The sequence below is a fragment of the Cydia fagiglandana genome, chromosome 16 (genome assembly GCF_963556715.1).
Source record: "Cydia fagiglandana chromosome 16, ilCydFagi1.1, whole genome shotgun sequence".
NCBI classification, from domain to species: domain Eukaryota; kingdom Metazoa; phylum Arthropoda; class Insecta; order Lepidoptera; family Tortricidae; genus Cydia; species Cydia fagiglandana.
In genome coordinates, this window is record NC_085947.1 from 13,623,233 (window position 1) to 13,637,943 (window position 14,711).

Sequence of the window (14,711 nt, forward strand, 5' to 3'; positions counted from 1 at the left end):
GGCCCCCTTTTGTTGTATTAAATTTAGTACCCATTTCTATTTTTTAAACTACCCATATTCAATTAATTAGATGACCGGTTAAATACGTGCCTAAAAGTTCCAGTGATGGACGTAATCATAATCATAATCGTTTATTGTAGCCATGGTATTACAAAATGTTCTTATTTAGTCAGTACGTACATGGACAGTAAATGACGATAAGGTCAGCGATGGTGGGTGCAGAGAGAATCAAAGCACAGATCTTAATGTCACAGAAGTGGACGTCAACGAATGTGAGATTCGGGAACGTCCAACGCGTAAATCATTTGCCATGCCAAGTGAGAGAGCGGAAGGGAGCCTGAAAGTAGGCAAAGCCGCAAACACTTGCTGCATGATGAAGAATATGATCGCGATTTCACGCGCATGAGAAATCTGTTAGAGATTACCACGGTGCTGGGCCGTCGAGCCACATTCCGCGCAGTAGAAGCACGTCACCATATGTGGACGCACGAGCCCGACGGAAATTGCGGAGGTCGCGGAGTTCCTCTTATGAAGACAATGAGGATAATTATAAGCATCCACGACATCATGTGAGTCCCAAGACGGTATGGACGCATGGAGAGAAAGAGGCGCTATATTTATAATACAGTTCTGATAATGACTATCGCATAAAAGTTTATATATACTTTCACTCTCCAAGCGTCGATCGTGTCAAAGATTTTCCCAAACATAGTCTTAGTTAACGGCGTGATAGCATAAGTAAACTAGGTATCCGAATCTGGTGAAAATGTTATAAGTAAATTTCTGGACACCATAAAATATATGAAAGGCAATTTATCTTCTGGATTCTCGTTAGATAATGTTCTTGCCGAGTTCGGTCCTATATAGAAAAAAAAAATCAAATCATTCTTATATGGCTTACAAAGTAGAGGAGCGCTGAGATTTACGGATGGACAGAGAAAGACATTATACATTTTATGCTTCCGAAACTTACAGGCCCTACTAAATCTTCGTACCGAGGTCTCAGCACTGTCCTCTGCACGTGGTCGGAGTAGAAAAATAAACTTGTAGAATCATTCCCATGTTGTGAACTTTTAACAACTATGCTCTCCAAGAAAGCTATAAGCAATATCCATTCACTTGAGCACTATTACTATGACAAAGTTAATTTACTAAACAGATGTAGTATTCAGGGTTGGAAAGCTGTTGTTGACTGCTTGTTAGATGGTATAGATGACCGTGCTGTACAAGTAGGTGCCCAAGCTGCTGGCTTTCGTGAACCTGAAGAGATTCATACGTATTTAGAAACAGTTAAGGTGGGGTTTAACAGAGAAATAAGTGAGAAATCTGATAAGCAGGGACAAGATAGGAAATAGTTAGATGACCATACTATAAAACCACGGAAGAAAGAATGAGCGCGCCGCGCTCTTATAAAACAATCGGAGTAATCCTCTAATAAAATTGTTTGTCATAATTGTAAAAAAAAGACAGTGGACCTGCGGCAAGCTAGGTCATCTTCCAGTGTTCTGTAGCAGTAGAGAAGCAATTCCAAATATAACTATTATCAATATCCTGAAAAAAAAAATTACATACAAATCTTTTGTGTTCTGTCAGTATGGGTATTGGGTAGTGCGTTAACTCTAAATAGAAAACCGGTGCGAATAAATTAAATTTAACTTATGACACTAGCAACCTGCCTGTAAAAGGTAGGTGTAACTGGCCGCATAAAGCAATAATTAGGTAAGATTTTTTTAAAGTTAACGTGACTGTACAGGAATAAAATAAGTTGATGTAATGATAGTAGAAGATCACGTTACAAGATATCCGTTCTGCTAGACGCTGCTAATAAGACTGACGACAAGTTAACTAAAAAAAAAAAAAAAAGAGATGAACCTAGACAACTGAAATTGCTCTTGACATGTTGTTCTTGAAAGTTCAAACACACGTAACAATAGCTTCTCGTGAAATTATACATGTACAGGTGATTACGGGTAATAAGTGCAGCGGCAGTTTGTGTATAGATGGGTCACTAAAGAGTTAGAAGCTTAATTAAGACAAGCCAAGATAAGATGAGGTAAAATTTATTTCATTTCGTTTATTAAAAAAAATTATAACGATCTTAATACGCTTGAATAGTACTCAAACACTGTAGATAGACAAACATGGTTAAAAAAAAAAGTTAACATAAAACATCAAATCTTGCAAGCTAAAAATTGTAACTGGCTTTTTAATATATTTTATATCAATACCTAAACCAAGTAACTCGATACTTGTATCTTAGGTATCTCGTGTTAGTAGGTTAATGTAGTGCAAGTTCATTCATGCTCATTGAGCAAAAACAATAAAGATAACCTATAAGGGGAATAGGATCTTTATTGAAGAAATTATAATTATAAGCACTGAGGTCACACAAAAAAAAAATTAAGATTGAATACAAGGAAATTATGGATACTGTTGCTGAAATCTTACTTCAAAAAGTGATGAAGACCCTTTTAAGCCAGTCTCGTATACTTTAGCCGAAAAACTACACCAGATAAGCAACGTTCGCATTCATTTGAACTAGAGACCCTCACGGTGATTATCTCCTTGTTATAATAAACAGCTTTACTAAATTCGTTAACATCAAGTATGTTCGAAATATAAAGACCTCAACAACGGTGAAGGTCTTCCGCGACCACATGAGCTATTTTGGAGCACCCGTTAGATTAATCACAGACCTAGTGAGCGTTAGGAGAGAAATGCCGAGTGGTGGTAAATCAAAATTGGGTAGCAAATACCAGGGACCGTATAGGATTATTAGATGCCTTCCGAACGATTAGATATCTTCGACTACTTAGCAGTCGAAGATACACCACTAACACGGAAAAGGGCAACCATCGTTATGAAAACATAATTGCGATAAATAAATTAATATCTTGGTTGTGTTTGATAACAATCATGGTAAGTAAGTAGTTCTGAATTTGGCAGTGTCGAGACCGAAAGTCCAAATGGGTCTGAGTAATCATCATGGCTACTTCACATGGCTGTTAGTCTATGATCTAGAATATAGTTAATTTAGATAAATTGTTAATTTTTAGTTAATATTGTACTATCGTAAGTTTGAATCTTTAATTAGGTGTACTAATAGAAATCCTAAAATGTCCTAACTATGTTGTTAGATTATTTTAAGTTATATAATAAGTGCTATTGATTAGGCTTTGATGACGTTGTTCAATGAGTTAATTAAAAATAATTAAATGAATGATAATAAATAAAGTGACCATATAAATTCGTATAGCTTAGTTAATATATACTTTAATTAGTAATATACTGTTATAAAACCAGTAAATCTAACATTTAACCGAATGGTAATTGTAGATGAGCAAAGGGACTTGCTCTAGCAGGATGGCCGAGCTGTTAGGATACTGTGTGGTTTATATAGATTTTTAGTACTTATAATACATTTTTATAGATTAAATAAGTTAAGTGACTATACTTTAAAAAGTATTTGTAATGATCGATCACGTGAATGGTCACGTGAGCGATCCCTCCATCTTGAATATTGAACGATCATTCGTAGTCAGTCGTGGGGTGACGTTCGACGATGACGGTCGATCAATATATATTAAAAATGGTAAGGTATTTGAATTGTGAGCAGGTCAGTTCGTTTTGTTTTGTGAGAACCCGAGATAATAATTATAGTATGTGTCTGAATTATGGTTAGTCAAGTTCAGAGAGGTTATATTCATTGTGCCAAATAAATGTATTTTGATTACACATACCGTTGTTTTAATAAAATGATTAGATCCTTATAGGTATAAACTTCTTTGTTATACCTGTTTTCAATATTTTTGCCTTTGTTGTACTTATTGTACGGTCTTAAAAAGCATACCTAACTTACATAGTATTAACTCTATTAAGTATGAAGAATGAAATTAACTATTTGGACATTCTTCACTTCTTACACATGCCTACTGCTGGTTATCTCTCATATTCATATTCTTTATTTGTATTTGTATTGATGTATACATAAACGAGGATAGAATAAATAATCTATAAAATTGACACTTACGCTGGCATCGCTGGCCCAGTGCTTTTTGGAAGACCAAATTACTCACTATTCAAGCACAGAATAAATAATAGTACTAGGTACAGAAAACTCACTCTCTAACAAAACGTGTCTGCCACGATCAGCACAGATATGGCCGCTAGGTGGCGACAGCACCACGCGCGGCTTATGGCAAACCCCAAAATTGGGTTCGAACGGATGTACTTTTAGCTACCTGTAGCAAAGCGACGAAATTCCGGAGTGAGCCACGCCTGATTCAAGTTTTCATTTTTGTTATGTTTAGATATTTACGCAGGGTCCTATACGACGTTTTATTCTTTGCCGAATAGCTAAATTAAGTATCTACCATCTACTCACATTAAAGTCATACAATAGTACCCAGACAAATTGAAAATTATATTTTTCTATATCTTTCTGAGTTGTAAAACTGTCGGACAAGCGTCTGCAGTCAGGACTCCCAGTAATCAAATTCAATAGGACTACGTACGGAAAATTATCCTTTAAAACCGCATAATGGTCATATTATATTCCCATTATACAGATCGTGCCGGCCCTTAGCCAGGATATCGTTTGCACTCGCACCGTCCTATGCCTAAAGCAGCAAAGTATACATTGGTTTGTTTAATACAGTTTTAAATTTGTCGAGTGCATTGGAGTTGGAGGGTCGACGATCAAATATGCAAGTTCGCAGTCGCGAACCCACTTAAACCAATTGCAAAGGTTGAACCGAACGGTATCTTGCTACTGAATATGGATCCGTCGTATTAATGCTTGCCAAGATTTAATAGAATTCGCTTAAAGGAAAAATTGCATTATGCATGTGAGAAAATGTTGCTTGTTAGCTGTCTGTATTGATTGAAAGAAGTCGTTTTAATTCCTTGAGATGTTCTTCAATATAAGATAGAATCATTTATTTCTAGAGATAAGACATTTTATGGTGTGTGCAGTAAAGTGCACTAGCTAGCATCAGTTTTATATGTTTTACCGTAACTTCATATCTACTCCTTAGTTATTGATTTATTCCAAAAAGTCGCCTTTATTCTTTCCCGCAGTAACATTAAAAAATATCCAGCAATTTTGGCTCCGCCTGTATTTTTTGTATTTTTAATATTCGGGGGCTGCATGATTGTGGCAAATTCTTGTCTCATTTCTGTCTTTTTGTCATCATAACAACTAATAAGCCTCATGCTTATTACTCATCAAGATTTAGCAAGTCCTCTCCATCACTCTAAGCACAACCGTGTAATAAGCACCCGATAATTTTTCATAAGCACGACATCTGAATAAATTGGCGGTCTTAATGAAAGCTATTTCTGCCTCATTGCGAGGACTGATAAAAGATTCAACCTCTTTCGCGTATTTACCACTCAAGACAGTAGTTTGGTTCGGAGTGTAGTATGTGCTTGCTTTCCTATTTTAGAAGTAGCGAAATAAGTGAACGGAGGAACGGAACACATTTTTGATTGTTTTAACTTATGATTTAAAATCTAAGGTGGTCGAAGGAAAGGAAAATTAAGGGTCTCAAGTGGGAAAGCGTATCAACTGAGATGAAAAAATGTATGAAAACAAAATGCAAGTGTAAAATGTCGTGTTACGTGGGAAATCGTATTAAGCGCTTTCTACTGTAATCTGTTCTAAACACTGTATTAAAGTAAGCAGGTACCATTTAAATAAGCCTAAGAACGTGAACAAGCTTTAAAAAAAATCTAATAAATGTAAGGAGTATATAAGTGGCGAATGTTTTACCAGCTCAAAAAACGACCAAACAAATATTTTAGTACAGAAAAAGGGAATTTAATTTACTAGTGTTAACGTAATTTTATAATATTGTATCACCTTTTCCGAGTGTCGACATAACAGTATGCAAAATTAATGACAAAAGAAATGCTTTGAAAAGCTCAAGACATTTTTCCTGCAAACAAAGATATTGGTACAGCTGACTAGCGAAAAAACAAATTACCTAACGAGCATTGCAATCAATTTCCAAGTTCGGAAATAAAATTAAAAGGTCCCAAACGCTTTCAGTGGCAGAGTAATAAAGCGAAGACGTAGTGACCTAAAAGCTAGCTTTTAGCTCGTCTCACTTACAAATAGATTGCCGACGCTTGGTATAGAGTAAAAACAAACTGATAGTAGGTGAGATAGGTAAAGCAGGGCTCGGAAACCGTTTTATTTTTTAAACCGGTTTCGTTCATTCACCCGGGAATGAAAATGTTTTTGATTCAGTTTGCGGTTACCGGTTAAAGAATTGTGATACTGATTTAGGTTTTGTGAAACGAAATTAATCGGTTAAATTAAAAATAAGTCTGTGGCCATGAGTAAACCCATGCATAATAAAAAAAAAAAAAAAAAATATCGAAGCGCGATAGAACGAGTACGTATTGCTATGCTCTTTCACGTACGACAACGAGTTTAACCGAAAGTCTCCGAAAGCCAAGAGTAACCGGTATTATATCGTTCCTTGCGAACCATAAAATTCAGTTCCCTCTTCTTACCGGTTAGGAGAGAGAACGTATTTTTTTATTTCGCGTTCCATCTATTAGCCGGTTTTTTAACGAACTAAATAATATAACGGTTTGGGAACGATATTATTAGGTATTTCAATGCCGGTTCCGAGCCCTGAGGTAGAGAGACTTTATTTTTCGGTGAGAATAAAGCCACAGTCGTCAGCGTCACATAATATACATTTCGTTCATATGCTTTGTCTTGAGTAAAATTAAACATAAGTAGGTACTTTTATTTTGCAAGCACTAGACATGTTTACTCTAAAAACATGTAAGCGTACTTCAACGTGGCAGTGCACTTGTAAAACAATTATCTAAATGCAGTGTGCATTTGTTTAAACGCATATCTTTTTGTGGCACCGATAAGAAAGAAACTCCTTTGTTTTTTTGCCAACAAACTGTCCTGCAGTTTGGCACAAGGAAAAACATATAGAAATTGGGTTTATTTGGCCCGAATAAAATGATTTGTTTATGTTTATCTTTTAATTTTTTTTTTTTAGGTACTATTATTCTCTGGTTTGTTCTGTTATTACCAGCTCCAATCTTCATTGGTGGGCCAAAAATACATAGAATTTAAAAACGAATGAACCAGCCAAGATTCGGATAGACACTAGCTAGACAGTTGTTTAACCTTTTCCTAACATGTTTGTTCTATCTCTGTTAGTCTGTCTACCTTACAGGTTATTTCTGAGCTGGACGTTATGGAATTGGTCTACAAGTCATGTATGATGTGACTGACAGATTTAAGAATAGAGGTATAAAATAAATCATGTGCCATGTATAATACAGTCATACAGAATATAATTTATTCGTAAGCGCAAACAAACGAGACAATGAATGAATGAAAATCTTTATTTCAGGCAACTAGTGCCCCATACATAAATACCTTAAAACTAGCATATATATCATAAAAATATATTTTAAACCTAAACATTTCAAAACACATTATGGCTGCGATGCATTACGCAACTCCGCAGTGTCAGGGAGCCGGCCGCGAACCGCCGAAACTTGACACCCTTCGGCCAAAAAATCCTCCTTGGTGAAGGTCGCTAGTCGCTAGATGTTCAGTCGGAACGCTCAGCACAAACGAATTAAAATTCGCATTGTGTCGAGATTCCAACTTCACGACCCTCAGGATGACAATACATGATATCAAGGAAAACACAAAATAAGATTAAAGTGCCACGAAATGGCCCCATCTCAGCATGTTACTGGTGACTTCCGATAAGACATTCAAGTGAGAAGAATCACGGCATGTCTTCTTTTGTTAAGCTTTTAGAGAATGGTAGACGACACTTTTGACGCATAGTTATACGTTAACTTTTGATGCTGCTTATACTATTTAAGATCGTAATAGTGATTGGAAATTAAATTTGGCCTGATCAATCTATCCTATATTGTTTTCGCGATTGGACAGTGGTGTAACTCGAATGATTTTGTTTCGGTTAGCGAACAAATAGAGCGTGAGTGAGTAACGACGCCAATTTCGGAGTTGACATTCCATTTAGGCTTGGATTTAGTTGATCGACCGAATCGGGTGTGGCATGAATTAATGAATGATTTACATTCATGAATGGAATTAATATGATACTTATATAGAGACTATATATTTTGAAACAAAATTGAAATTATTAATAAAAATTGTATACAACGCGTTACATCAGCCACTGAAAGTGGGGTGAGTACTCGTTGTATAAGACATACTGAGCATCTTTTACTATGGGACTAACCCCGAAATTGCGATCAAAAAATTGTCACTCCCATAGAAGATATCAACATCAGCCAGCCAAAATGTATGGGAGAGTCAATTTTTTTTCCGCGATTTCGGGTTGGTTCCATAGCAAAAGTTGCTCAGTAATATGACCTATACAACGTGTGCCCATCCCACTTTCAGTGGCTGGTGTAACACCTTGTATATACGTTATATATGATAAATTTTGCTATATGTTTGGAGGTCTAGTTTTTGTATTACATGTTCACGGGCTTTAATTTTATATAAATACTTATGGAATATCTAATTTAGCTAGAAACCTTAATGTTGTTACATTCCCGTGTGGTGAATTTACATACTAAAAGTGTTCTATCTCTTTTCAGCCGCAGCTCTGAAGATGTCGTGGGACACGGTGAGCCTGCTGGGGGTGGGGCGGCACTTCGCCGGCGTGGGGCGGCTGCGGCGCGCGCTGCTGCTGCTCGCTGCCGCCGCCTGCACCGCCGCTGCCCTGCTCTATTGGCGGCAGCAGAGTGACGAGAACACACACAGGCCGCTGCATGCTTTGTACACGTTAGTATTATCATGTAACTCGCCGGCGTGGGGCGGCTGCGGCGCGCGCTGCTGCTGCTCGCTGCCGCCGCCTGCACCGCCGCTGCCCTGCTCTATTGGCGGCAGCAGAGTGACGAGAACACACACAGGCCGCTGCATGCTTTGTACACGTTAGTATTATCATGTAACTCGCCGGCGTGGGGCGGCTGCGGCGCGCGCTGCTGCTGCTCGCTGCCGCCGCCTGCACCGCCGCTGCCCTGCTCTATTGGCGGCAGCAGAGTGACGAGAACACACACAGGCCGCTGCATGCTTTGTACACGTTAGTATTATCATGTCACTTCGCCGGCGTGGGGCGGCTGCGGCGCGCGCTGCTGCTGCTCGCTGCCGCCGCCTGCACCGCCGCTGCCCTGCTCTATTGGCGGCAGCAAAGTGACGAGAACACACACAGGCCGCTGCATGCTTTGTACACGTTAGTATTATCATGTATTAACTGTCAGGGCCACTTGCACCATTCCACTAACCCATGGTTAAGCGGTCAAACCATTATCTTAATGTCAAATTGTACTGGTAACCATGGTAACTACAGGTTTAACTGTTGAACCCCGGGTTGGAATGGTGCAGTGGGCCTAAGAGTGGAATTTCATTTCACCTCGTGGTGAGAAGTACCCGATTGTCTTAAGTCTTTAACTCATCCGCAGCTAACATGTTTATTATTGTTTAATTCTCCAATATGTGATTGACGAAGTTGTCAAGGTGAAATATTAGGGTAATATAATACTGTATTTAAAATAAATTATTTTACACCTTGCATGAAATAAAGCACCAGATAATTATGAGAAAAACACAGATAGGAGTTATTTTTAAACACAAACTCTATTTAATAAATCGGATAGAAACATAAAAAGTAGGTGATTTGACCGTGACGTCACGATGTAATGTTTCATATAAATTCCATATTAGCAAATCCTTTTGAGGGATCTAAAAAAGTAACTAGTAGGAAAGTGATTTGACTAGTAGGAAAATACCCTATAGAAGCGTAAAGAATGCTCCTATCCTATTGGTTAAAGAAATATTAATGGATAAAGTGGGCAACTGTTTAAGATCTATTTTAATTAGTATGAAAGTGAGACTGGCAGACAAAATTAGTTACTCAACGACTAGAACATAGAACTTTTGCATAGGTATATTTCGGTTATTGTTACTGTGACTACAGTAAAAGCCTATAAACCCTTACTATTACTGATGATTTAAATTCTGCAAGAGTTGGATTAATTCAGCAGGTATGTTATTTTTGTTTTTAAATTTTCAGAGGCGGTGAACCACAGTGGAGTTGGATCTGCAGAAACGACCGATGCGAGCGCATGCTGGTATCAGAGACGACTGTCCTACAGTCGCTAGTAACATGCAACATGCTCTGCGCGTCGACGCAGCTGTGGCCACAGCCCACCGGGCCCGTCAGTCTGGCGACAGGCGCTGTCCCTGTCCGTGCTGACTCCCTCTCACTTCATGTAGTCGCATCCCCATCGCCTGACGTCACCGATCATCTAAACGCCGCGTTCGCGTTAACAAAGGAGGATATGAGAAATCTTGAGCGAAGCGTCAGTAACTCGCGTCGAAACGATGTAGGTACACCGCGCGCAGTACGCGTAAGGGTCTTCGTCAATGGCTCTGGCGACCCACGTCTTCGATTAGACACTGACGAAAGCTACAAGCTCTCTTTAGGCTTTGATAGGCAAGAGCTTGTAGCAAATGTCACAGCGCAATCTTTCTGCGGCGCAAGACATGGCTTCGAAACGCTTTCGCAACTAATCTGGGCCGATCCTTACGCCGGATCACTACTTATTTTGACAGCAGCTGTGATAGATGACGCACCAAGGTTTAAATTTAGAGGATTTTTGTTAGACACTGCCCGAAACTTTTTCCCTGTCAGTGAGTTGCTTCGCACAATAGATGCTATGGGCGCAAATAAGCTGAACACTTTCCATTGGCACGCTAGTGATTCGCAAGCGTTCCCACTCCAACTTGAAAGTGCGCCTCAGCTGGCAGCGCACGGCGCATATGGTGCAGGAGCGATATATACCACTGATCAGATACGAGCGGTAGTTCGGCGGGCGCGCCTACGCGGTGTAAGAGTTTTATTAGAAGTAGACACCCCAGCGCATGTGGGACGGGCCTGGAGTTGGGGTACCAGCGCTGGGCTCGGCCAGCTCGCGTACTGTGTTGAAGCCGAACCGTGGAGCGTTTACTGCGGAGAACCGCCGTGCGGTCAGCTTAACCCTAAAAACCCACACGTTTATGATTTACTAGAGAAGATCTATGCAGAAATTATCTCATTGACTGGGGTAGACGATATCTTCCATCTTGGCGGAGATGAGGTATCAGAACGCTGCTGGTCGCAGCACTTTAACGACTCAGACCCAATGGAATTATGGCTTGAGTTCACCCGACGGGCTTACTTTGCGCTGGAGAAAGCCAATAAAGGCAAAGCACCAGAATTGACATTGCTTTGGTCTTCTCGGTTAACACGCTCGCCTTATTTAGAGCGGTTAGACTCGAAACATATCGGCGTGCAAGTGTGGGGAGCGTCGCGATGGCCCGAATCCCGTGCGGTGTTAGATGCAGGTTTCCGCTCAGTTATATCGCACGTGGACGCATGGTACTTAGACTGCGGGTTCGGATCTTGGCGAGACAGTTCTGACGGGCACTGCGGGCCGTACCGTTCGTGGCAGCAGGTATACGAGCACCGGCCGTGGATGGAGGAGGGCGGAGGAGGAGGGGTGTCTAGTGCCGGCGAGCAGGTGCTACCGTGGCGGATAGAGGGCGGGGCGGCGTGTCAATGGACTGAGCAACTGGGACCAGGCGGCTTAGACCCGCGAGTGTGGCCGAGAACGTCAGCGCTCGCTGAACGATTGTGGTCAGACCGCGGCGCAGGGGCAGAAGCTGATGTATACCTACGGTTAGACACGCAGCGCTCGCGCATGGTGGCTCGGGGGGTGAACGCGGCACCGCTATGGCCCCGCTGGTGTACCCAGAACCCTCACGCGTGCCTCTAGCTAGTGCCGACGTGCGACTATTGCGATATCTTAGTCAATGCCTCGACTATTACGTTGTTATACGAGTATCTACCCGACGATGCCACAAACAGTTTGACTACAATTTTAACGCCGTTGATGGCTTATGATTCTAATGAAATCATGTAAACTGACTTCTATAGTCACGATCAGGCTTATATGTTTTGTTTTACTATACAAGCAAGGTAGGGTTTAGGTTATGATGAAATATGCAGGTTAGAGTAGTGATGTGCACTTCCCGGGAAAATTCCCATATGAAGGGAAAGTAAGGGCATTTTGAAATGGCGCATAGATATACTATTTTATTATCAGAAATTCAGGCAACACTTAGCATCTTAAATTTTTTTTAAAACATAAACTGTATCTCATCCGCCTACGTAAACATCGGGGGCTTAAAGTGATGCCATATTTTTTTTAAATATCCAAAGTGTCGAATGTTGTAAGCAAATCCACTTTCCAAGTTTTTTTTGGGAAGCCACTTTGCATTTTACGGTTTTTGGCTACTTTATTTTACTAAACGCAGTTACTTGTCGTTATAGCTAGCTTTTATTGAAATTGTAATACGCTTAATCTGTTTCAATATTCCCCTGTTTGGGGAATATTCCCGGGAACACCGGGAAATTTCCCAGGAATTTCACATATGGGAATATTCCTTGTTCCCGGGAAGTTTGCACGGCACATCACTAGGTTACAGTTCAGCGAGGCCGCTTTTTGTACATAATAACCTTAGGGTAAGTAGATAACCTTAGCAATATAGTTACATAATCAAATAGGTAGGTCAATAATCGTTGAAAATTAGATCTTTGTATTGGTGTTAAATAAAAGTTGATACGTTAATGTCGCTTAACAAATGGTACATATTTTAAATTTATCTAAGTTTGCCTCTTTTTGCCAGACGCAAACTTATGTTAAATAAATACATTTAAATGAAATACACGAGGGCAATTTAACGTCTATGTTGTATTTGTACCTACGGCTGCGTTATATGCCGTAAGCTCTGCTAGCTCCTATTTTCCAGCAATGCTAAGTTTGCCTAGTGCCCTAGTAAGTCCCGAACCAACTTGGAAAGAGCCATGGATTTTCTTAACCATCTAGAGGTAGTAATCGATAAGTTCCTTGTGTATCTAACTAAAGCTGATTCTTTGAATATATTTTGAATTATTTAAATACCTAAAGATACAGAGTATAAGTTGGTTGCTTTTAATATTGACTAGGCAAACTTAGAGATTCCGTAGCTTTTGATTTTGTCTAAAACATTTGTTCAGTCGGGGAAATTTCATCCATAGGTGAAACAGCGTCTGCCCTAGATACAAATGCCCACACTTTTCAGACGTAATTACACCTTTGGGCGAAATTGTCCCAGCTGTTAGCTGAAAACGGATCTTATTACGCTATCAAAAATAAGCTTATAAGCCAAAATGTGTATTCAAATTGCCAAAACGTACCTACCTACTCATTAGATGGTGTAAGAATGGTTGTCAATTACGTCACACGGGTGGATCAGTCGACGTCTAATGTGTTCACGTTTTTGGACCTTAAGTACTCATTACTCCTTTGAAAACATAGTAAAAAGTACGAGTAAATATTATTGTCACATAATCATGATCCAAATTGATACATTTCTAACAATAATAACCGATTTTTGACGATTATTTAAGTTTAGTCGATGGAGACCTTATACCTAGCAAGCTGTAGATATAGTCGTTAGATTCGTAGCTGTCCCCGAACGGCAAATCCTTTTTCTATTGTTAAGTAGAACGGCGCGTGCTACTACCTGCATAAGTCACATCCGGTTATTGAATTACAACTCCTATGAAAATTGCAATAAGATTCATAATTAAATGGAATATTATGGAAATTAATATGCCACTTGTGTGGTCCCTCTACGGTTACTGAGTGCCGTCGAGTCGAGCGCTACAGAACCAGCCTAAAACAAAGGCGCGTTATCGGAAAGCGCACATACATTGTTTTTTTTATCGTTGGACTAGCCCGCGCTCAGCGCGCTCTGATGCCAATTAGATCTTATATGATCCTTTTTTGCAGATGGCACGTGCGGTTTTAATACTTTTAATTAACAATAGACAAAGGACTAGCCGTTCGGGGCCAGCTAAAAATCTAACAACTATATATACTGGGTTCGAAACTACTAATAGGTATAATAATCATTAGAGTTTTTGGATCATAGTTGAGTGACAGTGGACTGCTGGGGGATATGTTGCGGTGACAAGAGAATATTATGCCAATATTGCATATTTGTGTGTTCTCATAATAACATAAATTATCGATAGGTAATAATTTATACCATGTACAAAACTAGAGTAGCTATTTATATAAACTGAAGCGTTTAGTGGGTGTTACCTGAAGTAAATAATTTTGTTATTAATAATTTAAAACCATATTCGAAGCATAGAATTTATTTATTTTTGGGATATTCTGGAAAGTCGATATTATTTATGAAATTGATTAAGTAAATAAGTTTTTTGAATGAAATTTCATTTATTATGGTAATTTCGTAAATATTTTTTTACTTGGCATAACTGCGGTTATTGGTGTTTTAATTCGATGCTTTACTTTATGTAGGTCTTATATTGGTTTAAGATCTCGAATGGAAATATTATATTTAATTATGTATGAGATACCTACTTTGTTTATCGAAATATACGCAGACGTGGCAAGACAGATAGTGGCCAAGTTTTATTGTTACAGCTTTGCAAAAAAGAGTAGAAATTAAAAAGTGGCAACATCGTAGTGTCGTCCCTTTCAAACCAATTTGTATAAGAAAACGGGACGACACTACAGTGTTGCCACGTTTTAATTTCTACTGTTTTTTTGCCAAGTTGTATGTTGTC

General features: G+C 39.3%; 1 protein-coding gene across 1 annotated transcript in view; it reads left to right on the forward strand.

The window, feature by feature from the left end:
• The window catches only part of LOC134672117 (probable beta-hexosaminidase fdl), a 183,678-nt gene extending 168,967 nt beyond the window's left edge, over positions 1 to 14,711 (forward strand). The window contains exons 4-5 of the mRNA XM_063530031.1: positions 8,626 to 8,812; positions 10,101 to 14,711. Of these exons, the coding sequence (XP_063386101.1) occupies positions 8,640 to 8,812; positions 10,101 to 11,844 (1,917 nt within the window). The 5' untranslated portion in view covers positions 8,626 to 8,639 and the 3' untranslated portion in view covers positions 11,845 to 14,711. The remainder of the gene's footprint in view (positions 1 to 8,625; positions 8,813 to 10,100) is intronic.